The sequence below is a fragment of the Siniperca chuatsi genome, linkage group LG23 (genome assembly GCF_020085105.1).
Source record: "Siniperca chuatsi isolate FFG_IHB_CAS linkage group LG23, ASM2008510v1, whole genome shotgun sequence".
NCBI lineage: Eukaryota > Metazoa > Chordata > Actinopteri > Centrarchiformes > Sinipercidae > Siniperca > Siniperca chuatsi.
In genome coordinates this window covers 17,188,936-17,211,931 of record NC_058064.1, presented here as the reverse complement: position 1 = coordinate 17,211,931, position 22,996 = coordinate 17,188,936, and the positions used below count along the sequence as shown (strand labels likewise).

Genomic DNA, 22,996 nt, shown 5'->3' with positions numbered 1-22,996 from the left:
TTAATGACGTAGCCTGTCGAATCGATCGAAACCAACGTGGAACCGAATGACATCGGCACCAACAGGTGCACTTACAAGCTTTTACTAAACAACGGCATAAGTAGGCCACATAAACAGGAGACTCTCTCTGTGTGTGTTTTTCTGCAGAGCATGTGCGACTGTCAGTAGCCCGCATGGGAGGAGGGGGGTTGAGCGAGGGGCGATTGTCCACTAGTTAATCGATCGCAGTGCTAAAATGGGTCACCAAATACACTTTGTACTTTGTGTTTTGATACTATGTGTGGGAAACACTGCTTTAGATGATCGTTGCGGGCGAGGTTTTTTGGCTGCAGCTTGTTCTCCAGGGGAATCCATGCTTTGACCAGGCACATTGCGACATCAACGTATTTCCGTTTACGAAAATCAATTATGTCGATGAATCGCCCCAACCCTAACACCAACACACTACAAATCCCAAGTTACCCACTTGTAGTTTTCCTGGAAACAGCAAGAATTCAATTTAAACCTGTAATATGTGATTTATTTATTTATTTATTTATTTTGGCCAGTTGGGGGCAGCAGAAACACGCTGTGAACACTGATATATTATCAGACTTCTAAGTCTGAACACTGATATCACCTTTTTAGTTAATATGGTAAAAGTTAACAAACATGAACAAACTGTTAACACCACATTGACATGTTATCACCTTATGAAGTTGTTGTGGTGAACATGTTAGCAAACAGTTACCTATTTAAACATCCAGCAGATACGAAGCAACATTATCATTCTGGCCGTGTTTCTGGCCACCTGGTGAATGTAAGACTAATATTCACTCTCCTTTTTAGCTCTGTTTTTGGTCTCCACAAACTCCTGAGGAACATATCTGTCAGTTTAGCCACTAAATGCTCCACTATGTTCACCAGCTAGTCGCTAACTTTGTCTGCTGTTTGGTGCTGAGCAGGAAGCGTACAGTATGTTTGGGGGGGTTTTTTTGTTTTTACAGCTCTAAGACGTACAACAGCTGCCTGAAAAATGCTTACATTTTCCATAGAGTTGAGGGGAAGTGCAGAGTTAGGTGATAATTCTCTATGGGTTCGTCACTATAAGCGTCCTATTTAACTTTACACATAGTCATTTATCCAGTTTTATTACAAAATATGGACCATAGCAGCTTAACAGTTATTAATTGATTCATAATGTATTACCACTAAATTACTTTACACCTCCAATTCAAATCCTGGATTTACTTAGAAAATCATAATACGTAGCACAAAAGCAACTGCAGCTGGAATCTGCCCACCTGTGATGATAAGAACTGCGGCTGTGAACATTTAAAAGTCACTGTGTGTCATAATTACCCATACCACTGGTGTGAGATAGAGTTAAAGCTAACCAGTTTTCTCTAATGCATTGGGAATGTTTGTTTACAGTAATTACACCAATGTAGCACTGTAATCATTTTGTAGTGACTGAGGAATCAGAAATTGTGATAAGATAGTTTCATCGTCACACCATGAAAGTGAACTTGCATAGTTAAGCTACTGATTACATTATTTTTTTTTTTTTTTACCAGACATAACGTGTTTGTTCTCTACTGTTGTAATTGTGGGATTATTGGGATTGAGGGGAGTTTAGTGCAGATTAAGACTGAGTTCACGTACCGTCGGTTGGGTAGAAGACACCCCCTATATACACACACACACACACACACACACACACACACACACACACACAGGCCCTGGAGAGAGAGTTTGAGAGCTTATATCCATATGTATCCCTGTGGGGCTTTTTCTTTTCAGTGGATGCCCATTCATGTATGTGCTAGTCTGTCTGTCTGTGTCTCTCTCTGAGTTTGTGTGTGTGCGTGCGTGCGTGCGTGTGTGTGTGTGTGTATGTGTGTACGTGAAGCACCAATACAAACAGCACAGCCCACTTGTTTTTCCCGGACAGCCCACCTTGATCACCAGGGGTTACCGGCAGTATGATCACTTGTCACTGTAAAAGATGTGTGTAGAGAGAGGTGAGAGACAAAGAGAGAATCACAGAGGGAGGGAGAGGAGGAGCAAGTGAAGGTGAGAAGAAGAATGAGATTCTTGCTGAGAGGCGTGAGAAAAACACCAAGAGCAAGCACTTATGGAAAGGTAGCAACAAACTGTTTTCTCTGCGTGTTTATTCCTGTGATGGTACGCTGGTGTTCTTAAGGCTGGTAGGCCTTGTGGCAGATGGGCGGCTTGTCACATGTGCTTTGCTCTAAAGGGCTTGAGAGCTTTCTGCACTGCAGCACTCACATATTGATGTGATAAAGAGCTCATTCACAACTACTTATTTCTCCTTGAATGAGGAGCTTAAAACAAACTTCCAGCTCAAATATACACACCAAAATACAAACGAATGAATGAAAATCTCAGCGAGGAGAAGGAGGAGGAAGGTGTGATTCTAATAACAATCTTTTGAACTTTTTAAAACCAAGGTTACGAAGTGGAAACAGATACAAGATAACAAGACCAAGAGCCTACAGCCATTCTAGCGGCTCTGTGAGGCTGTACTTCAGCACAGCAGTACTTTGAGCTAAATGCTAACGTCAGCATGCTAACACGCTCACAAGACAATGCTAACATGCTGATGTTTATCAGGTGTAATGTTAACTGTGGTCACCAGTTTAGTTTAGCATGTTAGCATGCTCACACTCCCTAATTCGCACTAAACACCAAGTACAGTAGGATTTGTTGGGTCTCTGTAAATAATATTATAAAGAGTACGGTCTAGACCTGCTCTATAGGAAAAGTGCAATGAGATAACTTCTGATATGAATTGGCGCTTTATAAATAAAATTGAACTGAATACATCTGAAGATGATGGGAATGGCATTAGTGTTGTAGGCAGATGAACAACAGTCTATCTATCATGGCATACATGGCAAAGCATTGGACAATTAATGACCTGATGATGGCGCTAGATGAAAAGTTAAGGGATCACCAGTTATTACAATTCATCCTGAGGAGGACATGACTGTCTGTCCAAATTTCATGCTGACATGAGCATGCATAAGTACCACTGTCCCTAAATACAGTCTGATAGTTTCTAGCATGGCAGTAGACTGTCTTGGTAGGTACATTAACAATGGATCAAATGACTGTGTAATGTGAGAGGGGTTGTTCATAGCGACAAACTCACAGAATTATTACCAGACTCTGTAGTTCCCCTCATCTCCATTGAGCATTTTAGCTGCTTTCAGCTAAATGTTTTGGTTTTATGCCTCACAACAGCAGACAGTTAGCAGCTAGCTGGTGAACATGGTGGAGCATTTAGCATCTAAAGAGCCAAATATTTCCCACAGGAGTTGGTGGAGACCAAAACCAGAGCTAAAAGGAGAGTTAATATTAGACTTGCATTCATCAGGTGGCCAGAAACACAATTCCAAATGAATTCTAATGTTGCTTTGTGTCTGCTGGATGTGTAAATAGGTAACATGTTCACCACAACAACTTCATAAGGTGATAACATGTCAATGTTGTGTTCCTCTGCCCCCAAATATGGTTGGTTACCGAACTCTATACTTTTAAAAGGTAACGACCGAATTACGTCGGCACTAACGAGTACCGATTCACGTTATATCAATCGGTGCCAAATTTCAGTACCTGAGAACGCATCTGAGTGTTGAGAATAATAAAGGCACTTACCACTGGCCCTGGATGATACATTGTTGCCATCTTGCGCTGGTGACGTCATTTGGAGCCAGGGTCTGCGCAGTAGTGATCGGAGTTGGAGCCGCAGTACCAATGTCCCACCCATACACCCGGCCGACTCAATCGCGAGCTGGCCTCAGCTGTCAATCATGAAGTGTAACCCCCTTTTTATAGCATCAAATAACTAATTAGAACCAAACTTATCAGTCTTATATCAGTCAAATCAGTCAAACAACACTTGAACATACATCAGCGTGATAAGAACTACCTAAAATGACAGAAACCATCTTTGGGAAAAATTATTTGACGTGTACTTTGATTTTTTTTAGTTTGGCCCATGTCCCGTTCACTAACATGGAGGGGGTGGGGTTTATGACCTATACTGCAGCCAGCCACCTGTCATGTCGTCCATCTTTATATACAGTCTATGGTCAGAACGCTATCCATGGTTTTGCTAGCTTTCTCTTTAACCTCTCTACTTTCCCAATGCAATACCCTAAGTAACTAATTTGACTGTAAAATCCAACACATTGTTGGTATACGCCGTGTGTGTGTGTGTGTGTGTGTGTGTGTGTGTGCGCTTCATAACTAGTAAATAACGTCCACTAAGGCCCGTCATAATAGCGTGCACGGGGGCGCTCGTAATTACCTTACGCCACTGGGGTACCGTGTTTGATAGTCTGAAAGCCAAGTCCCCCGCAACGTTAGCACGGTTGCCGCCAGCAAGAAGTTAATTTACCCTCCATGAACAACATGTGAGGCAGTGAGGTAAAATGTTCTAAATAAATAACAATGCTGAAATTGAGAAGCTTCAATTAACCGTTGGGTACCGGTACCAAATTCCAGGTACCAGTACTGGTATCGGTACAAATGTGAACGGTACCCAACCCTACCCCCTAAGCTCTCCTATAAAAGTGTGTTTTACAAAGAAATTTAAAAGATGATACTGAGTTAGCCAGCCTGATTTCCACAGGCAGGTCGTTCTACAGCCTCATTGCCCTGAATGTTTCTGTCCCCCTTAGTTCTAAGCCTGAACTCCAGAACTGAAAAAAAGGTAGTCTGAATGTTGTACAGGAGGTGAGAAAGGAAGAGAAAGGAGGGGAGTGAAACATAGAGAGAAGAGATAAGGATAGAGAAATGTTTACTCTGATGCGACATCGGTGCAGCTGAAGGCAGATCGACACAAGAGTCAACACCCGGTTCAGGCAGATTACCTCACAATAGGCTCATCCTCATTCATCGCCCCACTTGTCTTCCTGACGCACACACATACACAAACAAACACACACTGTCATACAAGAACTGAAAGACATGGCTGAATTTCCATTTCCACGTATTTTGCCTAATATTAGTGCCGTGATTATTATTGAGGATCATCAATTTTTATGATCCGAGAAACAGATGTGAAATCATTTTCAAATGTAGCAGTTGCTCTAAGTGAATACATAAAAAAAATTGCTAATGTTCTAATGTTACACTTGGCAGATCCAATCACATTACGATTGCAGTGTAATTTTCTGCATATTAAGATGATCAAATACCTGTACCTGTTGTAAATGGGATCTCAAAGGCAAAATACCTGAATTCACATAGTGTTAAATCTGTAGATGCACTGACTCTGTTTTTCATTTAGGATAAAAGAATGGCACTGAAAATGTGAGTCAGTGCAGTTTGTTAGAGGTAGAACACAATCAACCAACTACAGGAAATAACCAAATAAATGCAAGGGTCTAAAGGGGCATTCCAATGATTTTACACTTCAAGTTCAGGTTACTCATCATGAGGAGCACCACTCAGCCTGTGAAAACAGAGCTGTGGCTCTGGAGAGAGCTTTCTAAAATCAGAGAAAATAACTCAGCTACAGGGTTATGTAGGTTGTGCTTGAGACGATAAATTTATAAGAAAGCCTGCGTTAATGGAGTTTGGACAGATGGGCATTTACCAGACAGTGAGGGTTTAATGGCAGATGCTGTCTGGCAGGGTTGCACAGTTCCAGCTCAAAATGAGGATCACGATTTTCTCCCACGATTCTTAGGGACACAGTTTTTAATGAAAAAATGTTTATTGCAATCCATATGGTCTTCATGCAGACGGTACAAGTTAAAGAACTGCTTTTTTTAAAAAACAGACAGGTCATATGCAGCTGCATGAAATGCTAAATTTATGAGTAATCCACTAAGCGTGTTGTCTTCTACTAAACATTTTTGAAAAATGTTTTCCTGTATGTTTAAAAAAAGACATTGTAACTAATACAGAGCTTGTCCAGTTATGAAGGGAGTTTGCTTTCACAGTGTTTGTCCGTTGGGATTGTATTTCAATTAACCGTGCAGTCCTACTATCCAGTTGCATTATGGGAAATGTAGGATCCAGTGTTTTTGGAGCTTGACCCATACTGGGGACTAAAAGCAAGGTTATCTTGGGCTCTGCTACTTTGTGTTTGACCATTCTTTCTTGTGCTCCAACTTTGTGGAAGTGCAACTCTAAATCACCAGAGTACTCCTTTTTTAGAATGCGACAGTTAAACCGCTTAATACATGAAAAGTCTGGAATGATTTAGATTCAAAGATTGATGCTTGCATGTTTTTCATTCCTGGCAAAAATGCAGATTTAATGTATGCATTGGAAATGATACACTTCAAGATAGTACTGCTAATTGCAACGGCTAACAGGCAACTTGTTTTTATCTTCAAATAGTCAATATGCTACTGCAAGAATATCCACTAAATAAACACTCAATTGTTTATATCATGCTGGTTTATGTGAGGGTGTAGATTTAAGGATGAGTTTCTCTATTTCAGATGAATTTTTTGTAGATTAGACCCTAGTGGGTGTACAGCTTCCCCCCACAGCTGACAGAATGCAGTTTGTTTCTCAGCTCTGTATCGTGAAAACTTATTTGATGTGAAAACCAATAGGACACCAGAGGATGGAAGGTTACATTGTCCAATAAATGATCTGCTTCTGACTCACGTAACTTTTTGTTTATGCGTTCACAGAGGGGCATTTTCCGAGGTGGTCTTGGCCCAGGAGAGGCTGACCGGCCGGATGTTTGCGGTGAAGTGCATCCCTAAAAAGGCTCTGAAGGGGAAGGAGAGCAGCATCGAGAACGAGATCGCCGTGCTGAGGAAGTGAGTGCAGCTAGACAAACACACACGCACATAGGCCTCCTAATTCCTGGTTACCGGGGCAACTGTGTATCTCCTCTCTCTTCCACACATCACCACACCCCACCCCACCCCCAACCCCCCCAAAAAAACCGCCCCCAGGTCACGATCCACAGCCCAGCTACCTCACATACACACACACACACACACATCACGACTGAAACTTCTTTCTGTCTGAGCACAAAACAGCTGCACAGCCCATGGAAAGGAAAAGTATTGACTTTTAATGGCTGCATTTATACAAGAAGAAGTCAGAAAGGTTGGCTGATTTAGTTGATTTTGAAAGAAGTGACTCAATCTTGTTGACACAAGATGAGAAGAAAACACGAAACATGATTTTTATCGTATTACTTTAAGTGCATTTAGAGTACAGGAAACGTTTCATTACTGCACAATGTGCTTACATTTTGTGGTTGCACTTTTGAATGAACAAGGCATTGATGCTAGCTCCTTTTATGGTTACATTTCTTATAGTAAATCTATGGCAACCATTTTGTATGTAAGGTTGTGCTGTGGATATTAATACTGTGGATATTTAGTGGACGTAATCACAACTTGAAATCTTTTCCATTTACTGTTTTAAACACTTGAGGGCAACACATACAGGTTGCATCACGTACTGTCACATCATTTGACACCTGTTGCGCACCCCAGATGCACCGTAATGACAGGAGAAGTAGTCAAGGTATGGTAGCTGGGATGTGCCAATCCAAGGAGCAAATGTGATGTGTGCTTTTCTGAAGTTTTGATGCTGGGAAATCGGAAAGCTTGATGCAGTGCGCATCAAGTGGCAATGATGCGTGTCTTGATGCCACTAGAAAACTATACGTGTGGGTGTTTTGACACATGTCATATGCTACCGGTGTGCCTATCTGCTTTATTTGGAATAGACAAGCCCTCAGAAAGAGCCCTTTTTGCCAGAGTCAGAACTGCACTCTCTGCATTGAAAGACATCCATTATAAAAGAAAGTATTTTTATGGCATGACGACGTGCAGTCGACCAGCCAGAGCCAGAAAAAGTGTTGCAGGTGAGCAGATTTTAATTGGAATGAATGAGCTGCCATGTTTAGATATCTCACACAGTGATTAACACAGATCCATGGGAATAACTAGATGGTTAGTCAGCACAAGCAGAGGAGGTGAAGTGCACCTGCAGAAAACTTTCAAAAGGATTCTCTTCTTTGTCTCCCTCTTACTCGCAAGCATGTAACCACATAATTACACAGAAATGTCAAACTGCTGTGACAGTACAGATGTATTAGGCTATTAAATACAATACATTTGTTCATTTGGCTGTACTGTGTAACATTGGAGAAAATGAGAATTGCCTCCAGTAATGAAGGAGAGATGCAGACATCCATTTAGACAAATTAGTGTCATTAGTGTAAACAAATGAGAGCATAAGTGAGCAGACTGGCAGTCTCTACCAGCCTGTACTCTGATGGATTACTTTACAGCACAAATCAGGAAGAGGATGATGTTCCTCCACAGCAAATAGAGCTAAAGCTTTCAGAGATTCTTGTGACAGCAGATGGTGGAAAGAATTATAGGAAAATCAAGAAATTTTGAGAAATTTGGTCTTAATTTGGAAGAACACACACATGAACATTTCCACCTGTATTACAGCCGGTAGAGGCCAACAGCATCATCCTGATAGCTGACATTTCTTCCTCATTTCCCATGGTACAAAATTTCCAGGGAGTGTCCCAGCCCAATTGCTAAAAATAGCCGGTGTGCAAACTAGTGGTGTCTTTAGTTTACATGAATTGTACCAAGATATTACTTAAAAATAGAGATTCCTATCCTCTGAGATACTGCTGGGATGGTTACTCAGCCTTCAACAAACAGCAGTTAATACATTTAGCTAACCTAAAAGACCGTAAAAGCTTTTGATTTTGATGAAATCATTTCAGTTCTCCTCTAAGGAGAAGTTGTTGTTGCCAAGCAAAGTCTTCTTGCATCCTCACATGTTGTCTGACAGTTGATTTTCATTTTATTTTAACATGTTCAAGACCATCCAAATCCTAATCGTCTACAAAGAGAAATACTTTCATTCTACAAAGACCAGAAGCTGTTGCCCTGTTGCTTATATTTTGATTAATAATAAATTGTTTGGTCCATGAAAAAAAGTGGAAAATGCTCATCGCAAGTTCCCAGAGCCCAAGGTGACGTCTTCAAATTGCTTGTTTGTTTGTTTTTTCAGTCCAAAACTCAAAGGCAGTCAATTTCCAATTATATGAAACAGAGTAAAGCAGCAAATACTCACAATTGTGAAGCTGAAATTAGGGAATGTTTAGCAATTGATAAATGGCTTTATAATTAATCAAAATTGTTGTCGATAAATGTTCTGTTCATCAACTAAACAATGAATCGACTTATCATTGCAGCATAAATCAGAGCTGATGTTATATGAAAATCATTTTAAAAGAACATTCAATCTTTGAGTGTGCGGCAGCTCCAGCTGTGCACGGCAGTAATAGAGGACACATGCAGGAGAAATCCATGAATGAGAACAACTAACTGTAGCACGAAGCCTGTAATGTATGAGAGGGGTTTTCTGAATGCTCTACTCTCAGACCTGCTGCATTATCCCAGGCAGGGCTTGAATACATGTGTGACAGTGTGTGTGTATCTGTGTGTGTGTGTGTATGACTCACGTCTCAGCTCTGCTGTTGAAGAGGTCATACGCTCCATAATAAGTGTTAGATTCTCACCTGCGCGCCTGCTGTGTGTTCCTGTATTTGTGTGTGTGTGTGTGTGTGTGTGTGTGTGTGTGTGTGTGTGTGTGTGTGTGTGTGTGAGACAGATAGACCAGGGGGAATTACCTCTGTTTACAATGCAAAAGATGATTAACCCACACACCCACACACAAAATCAATTGTGTTTCTACATGGAATGAGGTGTGAGGATAACGAATGTACACCTACACACACACACACACACACACACACACACACACACACACACACACACACACACACACACACACAGAAGGATGGAAACACACTCATCACAGCGCTGTCACCATGGAGAAATCAGGAGAGAACTGACAGTAATAGGCAGAAATGTGAGCGGAAGACGAAAATGTTTTTTGGACAAAATGGCCTCCTGTGATTGGAAGGCTGTTGGTTTGGATCCCTGAAAAATCTGTGCTGGGAAGAAACAAAAAATACGGTTTTAGTGTGAAACTTCATTCTCGATTCTTCATTCTCACTTCACATCTCAGTTCAATGTACACTTACTATTTACTGTTTACAACTGCACCTCACAGTCTTCTTCAGACATCAACTAGCCCCCATCTGCTCCAAAGAAGCAGCACTGTCAGCTTGAGAAATAAAGTTGAGCTTAGCAGTTGACATAATCTTACCTCAAGGTCCATTTAGTAGCTGTTCTAGAGCTTTCAATCATATTACATGATCTTCTTCAGCAGATGGCGTTTGCTGGCAGCTGGGGGGTAAATAAATAAATGGAAATTTGAACATCGACATTTCCATGACATCTGGGCAAACTCTGTCGAAGATCATGTAATACAATCAAAAGCAGCAAAAAAAAAACAGCTACTAAATGGTGAGACTGTTTTGTCAGTTGAGAAACTAAGGTTAAAAAGTCTGGATTATAAAGCCATCCTAGGTAAAACACTGTCAGAGTATTACTCTGGATTATCACTTCTGTTTATTAATGTGGCAGAAACTTCATGGGGAAGCAACATTTTTGCAGTTCAACAGCAATCATCAGGATTAAAAGTCATTTTAGTTCTGTTAATGGGTTATGCTGTGGTGTAAGTCATGTTGCAGCTTTGAAATAGAAAGCTTAACTGATGGTTTGTCTTTGCTTTGCAGGATCAAGCATGAGAACATCGTGGCGCTGGAGGACATCTACGAGAGTCCTGACCACCTCTACCTGATTATGCAGCTGTGAGTTGAAGTTTAATGTTCTCTTTTGTTGCTCTCTGTTTGAGTTTTTGGAAGACTGGCGTGTTGATCAATTTAGCTGATGAGAAAACAGACCCCCAAATCATCCATGTGTCCCTGGGAGATCATTTAATCAGGTGATCTGGTGATATTGAGCTCTGTGCTGAAAATGGTCTCAAACTAGGAGCCAGATCCAGCCCGAGAGACAATTTCATAAGGCCCTCCACATGTTTAGAATTTAATATTAAATCTGGCCCACAAATTAACTCTTATTTTAGTTATAATTACATTTTCTAGCAAGGCTGTAACATTGCAGCCTGAAAATGTACTCTTTATTCACAATTAGGGAGCTGCACCTATCTGTGCTACCTGTCAGCATGTACACTTAAAAAAAAAGCTGGTTCATCTGAAAGGTTTTTGTGGAGTTAAATGTGACTGCCTCCTGTCTTATTTATGAGGAGAAAGCTGTGGTTCTCCAGGCATTCTTCTTCTAAACATGCTGAGCTTCAGTGCATTTAGCTTTAAACTGTGTTGAGATTTGTGGCTTTTTTCCACCAAGTGTTCAAGTGGTCCCTCATAGGAGAGAACAGCCAGGCCTGTGGCCCTCAGGTAATTTGACTTTGAGACACTTATTCTTATGAAAAGAAAAAGAAAAAGCATTTTTGGAGCTTGACCCATACTTGACTCTAAAACTCGGTAGTTTCGCCTCTGCTGCTACAATTTTTCTTTTCTTTTTTTAATCTCTTTATGTAAGAGGACTACTAAATTTCTAATTTCCATTAAGCAAACATTATGATGAGTGACAGGCTGTCAACATAGTTTTTGAAAGACAGATTATACTGTTGGGAGTGTTTTTGATTTTGAGGTGAGGGATCAGTGAAAGAAAAAAACATCCTTTCATCCTGACAGATTTTTAGTTTTCATGTTGAATATAGACAAAAATACAAACTCCCTGTTTGTTGTGTTTTATTTTCAGTAATATTTCATTTTTAAAATTAGCAACATTAGAACCTTCCAGAGAAAATTTAAGATGATAAGAGCAATTTCTAAGTACAACTTTCTTATTTGATTCTGATTTAAATAGATTACAGAGGGATTTGTTGAAATCCATTTTATTTCCTTGAGTTATTCATAAAACACTATATATGAGCCAAAAATCCATAAAACTCCATCTTTGTCTTTCTCGCACTTTTAATCTTATGCTTCTGCCCGTCCACCCATCACCACACACCCACAAACACGCACACATGCACACTTTTCACTTCAGTGACAGCTCTACTGAGATGACAGCATCTCACACACAAACACACACGCAAAAAGCCCACCCGTCCTCCCACACGCGCACACACACACACACACACACACAGCTACAAGGCCTCTATTACATCAGTAACATCTCTGCTTTGATGGTCAGCTTTAGAGGGAAGCAGGATGGCCCGTGGTTCACCCATGGGTGCCCTACTAACCTCCTCTGCAAGGTTACTGCTGCTTACATAAGAGGAGAAGTTGGTCTGGAAGTTTGGCACTCATACTGGAAACATTTCAGTCAAGTTCAGGTGGAAGTCATGGCTGTGGATTACACAACAGTGGCTATGCTTACAACCCGATGTCAGCGGATTATCTGTTCGCCTACAACACATGTATGGGTCCGTCGATTTCAACGCCAACTCTGGTCAAAACACAGGAAACCACACGTTCTCTTGTGATACTGTAAAACCACAACTTTAGGGAATAAACTTTTAAGAATATTTTACTTTTGAAGAACATTAAACCGCTAATCCACAAGATTTTGCGCTTGCACTCTGTCCTAATACTTAAATAAGGAGGACATTATGTGTAGATTGCAGCTTGGTATAATTCCTTTGCACTTTTGTATTAATTCCAAACAAACTGCTGTGTTGCTTTTGACCACACTGCAAGGACTCTACACATGTAAATAGAAAAGAATAAAGCCCTTATGACCCGACTATACACTGAATCACTGTTGCGAAGACAGTTGTCATTAAAATCATCGCATTTTCGGTGATCTAGTTCTGAAATGCATGTAGCAGCTGTACGTCATAATCAATAAAACTAACTTAACTCAGATGATTGTTTAAAATTGCAGATTTTAGCCTAAATGAAGATTTTACATATTATTTCCAATGGTTTTACAGCAAACAGAGCATGATGCGTTTTAAAGGACAGACAAAATCAAAGGAACTTTAGAACAATAGCTGAGCAGACAGAATTCACTGTCACTGGCTGTAAAGGCTTACAGTATCTCACAAATGTAATAGTAACAACTGTGGAGGAAAACTGGCAAACGTGTTAGTGTTAGTGGCAAAGTGTTAGAAACAGATCTACTGTAACAGGTTGGTGTGGTGTGGCTGTACAGTGGTAACATTATCAGTAATAAGGTTAATAAGGTAGATTTGTCTCCTAAATAGGTCACTGTGACATAGTTAAGTCAGACCTAATCTGATCTGTAACTGACATCACTTATATTAAATGGTGTTTATGTTCAGCAGCAGGGAGGAGTGGTGCATTGGGACATTTTCAGTCCAGACTGCAATGTGTCCGCAGTAGATGTAAGGCTTAAGGCATTAGGAATATTATTTCCCTGTTAACATTAACTGTTACAGTATTTCTACCTCAGGTGAGAACATTTGCATTTGTGGCATTTGTGTCGTCAACCAAAAGCCCAGAAAACAGGTTAAATCCATAATGCTTTGAAGCAACTTTTGCTGAACAGCAGTCATTGTGGCAACAAGTGGTAATTAAGAGATAATGCTAAATGCTAAAACGTACTGTAACAGTAGCACAAGTAGAGAAGAGTCACAAAGTCAGTGAACTCACTCAGTAATGTTAGTTTTACATTACTTGTTTAAAGTTTGCTAACATTAGCCAAGCTACTGGTAATAATAAGACTGTAGCAGTAAAATCGTGTGTACTGAATTGAGCAAAAGACTTTTCTGATTCTAATTCCCATCTCTAGTGCCTGGCTAGCTGGTTAACAAGCTGACATAATGATAACAGATGACTGCTGAAATGATTACTTTCCAGCCGCCGTGAGCACAAAGGTTTATCATGTTCTGTTCAGACACTCAACTGGTAAATTAAGAAACACATTCAGCCGTTGGCAGAGCTGAAGTTCCTCCAACATGTCTGCTGAGAAGCGTGTTACATCACCTGAAATCCCTCTGTTGGCCAGACTTCAGTCAGAGGTCTTACTCTGATTAAGCTGTTTATCTACAATGTTATCCTTTTTGATTGAGTTTCCTGTTGTCATGAATAAAGCATTTCTGTTTCCTGGCCGGCTGCCACAACCTGTTTGTTACATTTACTACTGTAGGTTGCATAAGAAGGAAGTGATTATTACTCTCATTAGACATTATTAAAGGGATATAACACCAATGACAAATAAAGGTGATTACCACCAAAATTACAGATGCAGAGTTTTATCCAAATTTAAATGGGGAATATCATCACTTTAAGTGGAAGTTTTACTGAAATATTGCTTGCTGTGTTTACTCTGTGTCTTGGCAGCAATTGAGTTTATTGCAAATACTGCTGGTTGTGTACTTATTTCTTCTAAACTTTATGGCACAGGTTTTCAGAGTCGGTAAGTCATCATCCCAAGAGGTTTTGAATGTCCAACCTGCTGTTTCATTTTTATACCACTCATTCTGAGAGATCAAATGAATTGCTTTCAGAGCAAAAGAGTTTTAATTCTAACAAAGTATAACAGAGACAGTAGCAGGAAAGACCCCACCTCTGCTCTTTCGTCCTCCTGTACACCTCCTTCTTTCTCTCTCACACCATCTGCTCTCTTCACTTCTTCACATCTTTTTTTTTTCCCAGGTACAATCTCTTTTTGGAATATGGGTCAGTTTCTGGCTTATAACATGTCAGAGCGACCTTGAGAATTGCAGCACTTGGCATTATCAGCATGAGAGATTTGTTGGGAAGTTTTGAAATGTTGCAAAACATAAAAGTAGCTGCATTTTTATCTGCTGGGTTGTCACTGCAGTTCCCACCAGCATTTTAGCGTCTTCCTTGTTTTTGATTCAGTCTTACTGCTCTCCTTAGCATTTTTTCCAGCTGCAGCAGGCAGCAAACCTGCTAAACCCACTGTACACTATCTGCCCACCATCAGACAGCATACAGACAAAGTTAGAGAGTAGCTGGTGAACATAGTGAAGTATTTAGCAGCTAAAGATCCCAATATTTCCCTCAGGAGTTGGTGGAGACCAAAACAGAGCTAAAAGGAGAGTGAATATTGGACTTACAGTTGTTAGTTGGCCGGAAACGCGACTCTAAATGAATGCCAATGTTGCTTTGTGTCTACTGGATGTGTAAATAGACAACAGTCATTCTCCGTAGTAAGCTCATAAGGTGATAAAATATCAGATATTGTGCTGTTTTAAGATTCTGCATGTCTTATGCTGAGACAGAGAATCAGAGAAAGACATGCTTCACTGTGAAAAACATGTTAAAATATAGAATATAGATTCAGTGTAAAAGCATCAGAAGAGAGAGTAGTTCAGTCTTCCTTTTCATGTGGCCTCAGTGCTGCAGGCTGTTCTTCCTTTAGCTGTACACAGTAGCTTCATCACTATACAACTGATCTGCTGAAACAGAAAACATTTGTGTCCATCATTTGCTGTAACTGGTGACAGCAAATTGTTTTTATCTAAGCACAAATTTAAGCAGTGCTTCAGCAAACATGAATCAGAAAGTGAGGCTTTCTGCTGCATGAATTTGTACCAGTCACTACTGTAATAAGTAGCCTCATTTGTTATAATGTGCATTTATTGAGATGTCAGGTTTCTCATTTAGGAACCAGGATTTCTGAATATTTTCTGTGTAATTGCGGTGTGGCAGATCGATGCAGTCTGACAGCGTTTCCTTCGTTCACCGTTCATCACAGCTTGTCTTACGTAACCTCGACCGCAGGGAGGCAATCAGTCCGTGCTGCTATGAAAATCGATGCAACCCAGTGCAACGTGGGCTTTATATTGATGCTGTTTGTAATGTGAATTGCATATTAGTAAAAGATAAAAATGCATGTAGTGTAGACAGAAACTAGCTTCTAACAAATCCAGAAGAAAGTATTTCAAAATATGAAATACAAAATATTTCTGACTATGATGAGGCTGTCGTCAAGCCTTAGACAGGATATGTTGCCAATAAATAGACTAGATGTTGTATCATTTTAATATAGTTTTCAGTGTGTGTTTTTTTTTTTTTTTTTTTTTTTGGTGTCTCTCCTTTGGTTTTTCATGCATTCAGGAAACCTGAAGCAGCAGGACACAGTAGCAGACTGTCAGCTTCTTTGTTAGTGTTCATAACAGTTGGCCTTTGTTTACCATTATTATTATTCTGAAAGCATCAAATTAACATCTGAACAAGCACCTCTGTCCTCTAACAAGAGAACGGAGAGTTCAACAAAGGTAAACTCTAATCTCTCAGGACGTAACAGTCAATAAAACCAATAGGTTTATGGGTAAAGGAAGATAGATAACACGGGAATACAGGTCATTGCTTTAAACATCAATGCAATGAAATGAGCATCAATTTTGGTTAAATGTCTAATGTCTTAATCAGGTTATTTTAACACAGATTAGGAGTTTAATACAGTACAATTAGTGTAATTATAGTACTTATGTGAACAAACAAACTGGAGGTGTAAGTGCAGTCTTAGAAACAGTGGGGCTTTCTTCTCTTGATGGCAACTAATCATCCGGTCAGATCTCTGACTCTCTGCTGTGATTAGTCAGTCAGGTCCCACGACTGTATTGGCTCTTCATCTCTGCCACGGTGAACAGCACGTTTCGCTGTCAGCCATGATGCACAGCCATCGCCTCGAGAGAGCGATACGACTGCCTGCCTCTAAACAGAGCAGCTGACGGAGGAGAAATGGATGTAGGGTTGGTGAAGCGGGAAGGAGGGAGAAATGTTGCAACATTTAATATGGAAAAATGTTGATACCTGAAATTCATCCCTCAATAGTTGGAACACAGAGATGACTCTACCCCTAGAAACATTTTTTGTGCTTTAAACAAGCATCTGAAGATGATTTGAAATTTAAAATCAGCATTGTTTGTATTGTTATTCTTATAATCTGATTTGATTTGTCTCACCCCACTATTAAATCTTACAATTCATACACAAACAGTCCGATGTCAGTTATTAGTGCAAAACAAAGTAACTAAAACAGCAGCATCGTGACAGTTGCATCAGCACCATTTACAGCACTACACATCAAACAAGCAAGACTATAACAGCATGCAGCTCAGGGGATATTTTATTCTACTCTCTCACATATCTATTACTCGATATTGGCAAACATACACTGAAAAAGACGCAATATTTTTAACCAACTAAAAGCTGGAAGACAATTCAGGAGAACAACTTGTGCAAAAATGATACAACTAATATGATTGTGGCCTTCTTACTTTGGTGGCTCATTTCCTGTTCGTTCCCGTTCCCGTTAAGGCCCCAAAATGCAATTTTGAACAGGTCATGCCCTTCACACCTTAAGTCTGAATGACTTGAAATTTCTCACACAAGTCCAGCTCAATGTGCTCTACAAAAAAAAGCCTCTTGGACCACTAAATTTCGTCTAACTACATTTTCCGCAATTTTGGATTTTTTGAAAAACACATTTTTGACATCTCCTCCTAAACCGTAGGTCCGATGCATTTTCAGTGGATCATCATTGGACCAAGCTTATCAAAAGTTGTATAAAGCTTGTTGATATCTTATTTAGTTTTCAAGATACTGACCAATGAACTTCAAAAGGGGCGTGGCTCAGCACATAAATAGACCCCAGTCAACAACCGTTGGGCCAATCATCACAAAGGATCCAGGATATGTCTACATAAGAACCTGAAACATGCGCTGAAAGTTTCCTTCAAATCAACCGCTAGGGGTCGCTACAGTGGCAAAACATTTGCTTGGCATAACACAAATCAGACTATGAAAAGGGGAGATTTCACTGCTTTTGTCACATCTAGGTCACATTTGACCAGGTCCAGATCAAAAGCTTTAAACTTTAACAGTCTGTGTGTGCTTGAACCCCGGAATTGCTGCTTGCGGCTATCTTATTGTTAATTTTATTAGGAAGACCTGTGGCTGTGCCATATGAAGAGTCAAAATGTCTGCTATGAAAAAGGCCTATTACATAAGGTCAGCAAACTTCATGAACCAGTAAGAGTGATAGAGGGTGCCGCATTCTGTGCCGAATTGAAACCCCACCCAGCCACCACAAACCGGCACTGATTAGGAGCCCACCCACTGAAAACACAGTCTGTACACGCCCCCACACAGTGATCAGAAGAGGTTTAATCAGCTTAAATTGTGGAAACATCTGTGTGGATGGACCACGGGTGTGGAGGGCCTTTTTTAAAGGTCACACCCAAAAAAAAAAGATGTTTCATGCTGTAAAATGCGAGGACAAGTGTCCCATATGGATTTACTTTAAAAAACATAATTTTTCTGTTTTCCAAGAAGTTGTGTTTTTTTTCTAAATGCAGAAAATGTCCAGAGATATCGCATTACCAGCAACATGTTTTCTGGCCCTGGGCTGCATGTGCATGTAGACTGGAGCTGTGTTCACGCAGTCATTACTCCTTATATAAAAGGCACTTGCAATCATCATCATTATGCATCGTCACTGACAGCTGTAGAGTCGCAGTCATTTTCTCATCAATAAAATGCAGAAAATTGTAATGTACATGCTATATACATTATTTTTTTGTTCCATTGTGACATTTTTGAGGGTGTAGAGAACACAGTTTACTCTCAAATAAAAAAATAGTAAATATAGTGCACCATAATAAGTAGAGAGCGAACACAGCCTAGGACATTAATGAATTGTCACGGTGGTGTGACCTTTGACCTCCTTCATATTGAATGTTTTGAGATTTTTTTAATTGTGTCTCAAAAGAAAAGCTGAACGGAGGTAATTTGACAATCCTTCAGCCTTGTTTTACTGGCTGCCTTTGATGTGTGTGAGTGTGTATGTGTGTGACCTTGTATGTGTGCCTCTGTGTTTTTCATGCTTGTCATGTTTTTTTGTATTTCATATGTGTGTGTGGTCCTGCCCTCGCATCTGCATATCTGTGCTTGTGCATGTGTGTGTGTGTGTGTGTGTGTGTGTGTCCCAGTGTGTTCTTGAGTGGGTGCTCCTGTCTGATTGCCATGGTCTCCTTACGCAAACGGTTACGCAACCATGCAGCCTGGTGGCTGATCTCCCTTTTGCCGTGTGTGTGTGTGTGTTTAGCCCTTTCTTGTCATTCCCAGACATGACTGCATCTGAAACCCATCGAGTCGCTGCCATCTTTGAAGACAGAGAGGATTAGCAATTAATTCTGATCTCTTTTTTCAGAAACTTCATTAGAATTTAACTTCCACAGGCTCTAATCTGATCTGTCGCCGTGACGACGCCCCACAGATACGCCGTGCAACTGTGCGCGTGCGTGTGTGCGTGCACGTTTGCCTTTTGTGCATTCTTGTGTGTTTGTGGTGTTGTATGTGCACATTTGTAGCCACTGATGTGTATTAGGGTGTACAAATGCCTCTGTATGTGTGTTTGTGTGTGTGTCCTTCATTATGCTATAAATACATGCAGTATATAGAAAATACTACAAGGTTGGTTGGTTACTACTACTATCACTACTACTACTGCTGCTACTACTACCATTATTATTATTATTATTATTATTATTATTATTATTATTATTACTAATATTACAATTACTGCTGCTGTGTTGCTGCAGTTGCTGCTTACATGCTACTTACTGTACTTAATGTTGGCACTTTTTGCTACAATTTGTATTGCAAATAGTCCACATTAACATACAAACGTTTAGATGAGATGATATTGTGAGGTGAAGGAAGAGGTTATCCTCCAGCAGGGGGAGCTCTGTGTCTGTACAGCCAACTGTTCCCATCTGAGCCAGTTCCCATCTGTACATGCTGTGTGTATATATACCTGAACAAGTCATTTCATGTGGTCTGGAGTCATAAAACATAAACATAAATATTGAAAGAATCTGCCAGAGGGGAGAAATTGCAGACTGACTTCTTTAAGTGTTTTTCTTGGGTCAAATGTGAGGTTTTTTTTTTCCTGGCATTGATGGGTTTCATTCTGTCTGCGTACACAGAGCTGCACTGCAAATGTGTCAGAATATTTCACCACCTTAGCAGGAGCTTTGTCTCTTTTCAAGAGCAGATTTTACATTGAAAATAGACCAAAAGTACTAAGTTCAGATGTCTTTTTTTCACTATGGTTCATAATTTCTACCTCAAAGAAGCTGCAAAAAAGGTGTTAAGATCAGCACACGAAGGAAGTATAGCTGCCTCATTTTAGAGTTATTTGTGGGGAGATTTTTAATCATCTCCACTTAAAACATGTGAAATGTTCTCATCTTTATGGCATACAGAGACACAAACTCTCACAAATAAGGACTAATCTAGGAATATTCTGGAATTTTGGGTGCGGCATATGAAACAGAGAAAAGTCAGGACATTTGTAAAATCCAATTGGGAATATATGAGAATGCATTTCCCTTTTTAACTTTTATCACACTTTCAAAAATAACATGAACATGTTACAAGGTATGTTAAACACTGCAAGGTATATGAGTGTTTTGTGTGTGTGTGTGTGTAAGTGTTTGTGTGTGAGGTAGCACATGGCTCACAGCTTCCACACACTCTTGGCTGGAAACATCTACAGCTCATAAATTACCAGAAATCTCGACCCAGCAACCCCCCCCCCCTTCACTGGTTGCCGCTATGTGTGTATGTGTGCGCGACAGATTGTGTGTATGCATGCCAATGTTTCTAACAAACATGCACTCACACACACGCTAACACTCCTTCCCATTCTGCAGGGTGTCCGGCGGCGAGCTGTTCGACCGAATCGTGGAAAAGGGTTTCTACACGGAGAAGGATGCGAGCACGCTGATCCGACAAGTCCTGGACGCTGTGAACTACCTGCACAAGATGGGCATCGTACACCGAGACCTGAAGGTAACACACACACACACACACACTCCCCTCCCACATTTTAAATACACATGAGTGGTTCGTTCTCACTTGACAGCCAATAATTTACTGCAGCAATAAGGGCAATGGCTCGACACATGCCGTGCATTGTGGGTCTGTGTGGCGCGTGCCGGCTGTTGGAAGACAGGGGATTGGTCAGAGCAACCTCCATAAACCAGCACTTTGTAAAATGAGGAAGGAAAGAGATCTGTGTCTGTCATTTTCTTTTTTAGCTGCTCAGATTTTTCTCTTACATGAGACGTTAAAAAATGACCATGAGTTTAAAACCAATGAAAACCACAAAAATGTAATAAAAACACTTCATTCTCTCGTTCTTTCTCTCTGTCTCTTTCCTCCAGCCAGAGAACTTGCTGTATTTTAATCCCCAAGACGAGTCAAAGATCATGATCAGCGACTTTGGTCTTTCCAAGATGGAGGGCAGTGGTGATGTCATGTCCACTGCCTGCGGCACGCCAGGATACGTGGGTAAGTTAGTCAGTCTTCCCTGGCCTCCAAAAGTTTTTTTACTCTTGTATTTTTGCTCTGTGCACACCACTTCAACATGTGGAGAAATCCAAAGCTTGTCAGACTTGCTGTGCCTAGTTACAGTTGCTATGCTATGATTGGTTTAGCGAATTGGCAACTAATTTTGTGTTTATATCAGTGTCATGGTTTTGTGATGGAAGTCATAGCTCACACAAGCTTTTATTTTTCATTATGTCACTACATGTTAGTGTAAATACGAGCTGTATGTACTTGGATTTCTGCAGGCGTCAATTCAACAGAACACAAGTTGTTTCCATCTGACACCATTTATGTTTCCTGCATCATCTTTGTTCATTCACTGTGATCTGTGTGTGTGTGTGTGTGTGTGTGTGTGTGTGTGTATGCGTGTGTGCTCATATGTGTGTGTGGTTCAAATAGTCAAATCTGTGTGTACCTCACAAACACACACATGCTTTTCACATGTTTTTTTTTTTTTTCATGCATTTGTGTGTGCAGTTGAGTGCATCTGCCCGTGTGTGTGTGTGTGTGCGCCCATTTCTGTGTGCGTGTGTGTGTGTGCGTGTTTTGTGTGTTGTTGTTTGAAGAGACAGATGTTCAGTGTTGGCTGCACACACTTCCATGTTGGAACATAAACAGACTGGTCTTTCTGACAAACATCGCACAAACTTGCACATAAACAGATATCTCATAGAAATACAGACAGACAGGTACATAAATAACAGTTTCAATTAAAATGTTGAACTTTTGAAATTGATTTTGTAGCGCCCCCAACAGGCCAACTTTACTAAACCCAGCTGGAGTACATATTGTGTAACCGTTCAGTATTTTTAGAAGTTGTATCAGCTGCTCATAATCTGCTTGCTTTTCTTAATTTTTTTATTTAAAAACCTATCAAATTTAACTTCAACAAAACTGCAGGTACTAATGACTCAGATATGCACTCACTCAAAAAAAAAATCACACCAGCCAAGATTTGACTTTAAATGGTCAGATCCTCGCGTCAATTCCTCTCTCTTTTCCCTCTCTCTTTCGTCATATGTCACTCTGTACCTCTCTCATCCAACTGTCCCATCCAGCTCATGTTGGACTTCACCCCCGACCCCCAGCCTCCTCGCCCTCCCGCAGAGGTTTGCTTGGCCACAAGGCATTTCTACTCCAGACAATGTGTGTCTAAATATAACTCAGAGCGCACCAAATGAAAACCAGACCTGAACGATGAGCATGAGTACGTGCATGTGCAATCACATGCTTTGATTTACTATACTTATGAAGAGCTTCCATTGACAGTTACCTCTCTGGGCCCATAGAGTTCTCCAACAGAAATCAAATTTGGCATGTTCACAAAGGCTGTGGGACTACTGTTGAATGTGTCAGCAAATGCCGTTATATTTACTACGACTTGAGGTCCGTTCATTAACTGATGCCAGTTCACAATAATGCATGAACCTAAATATAAATTGAACGTATCATAATAACCCACCTACAGTATGAGTAGTAGGTCCAGACAGTATGGAGAAAGTGTGTAATGTGTGATAAATTGTTGGATGATATGAAATGCAGTAAAACAAAGTTTTAAAGATGTCATGAACTTCCTAGAAAACTATAACTTCCTGGAAAATGGTGCATATTCTTTGACCTCAAGCTGCACTAGTTAATGTTACTAAAAAGTTCAGTCATTCCATGTTTTTTAACAGTCCTGCCATTTTATCA

The 22,996-nt window shown here is 40.3% G+C and overlaps 1 protein-coding gene across 2 annotated transcripts in view; it reads left to right on the top strand.

The window, feature by feature from the left end:
- The window catches only part of camk1da (calcium/calmodulin-dependent protein kinase 1Da), a 66,648-nt gene that overhangs the window by 29,132 nt on the left and 14,520 nt on the right, over positions 1-22,996 (top strand). For both annotated transcript variants that reach the window (XM_044186417.1, XM_044186418.1), the window contains exons 2-5: positions 6,666-6,797; positions 10,673-10,747; positions 20,626-20,764; positions 21,139-21,265. In XM_044186417.1, the coding sequence (XP_044042352.1) occupies positions 6,666-6,797; positions 10,673-10,747; positions 20,626-20,764; positions 21,139-21,265 (473 nt within the window). The remainder of the gene's footprint in view (positions 1-6,665; positions 6,798-10,672; positions 10,748-20,625; positions 20,765-21,138; positions 21,266-22,996) is intronic.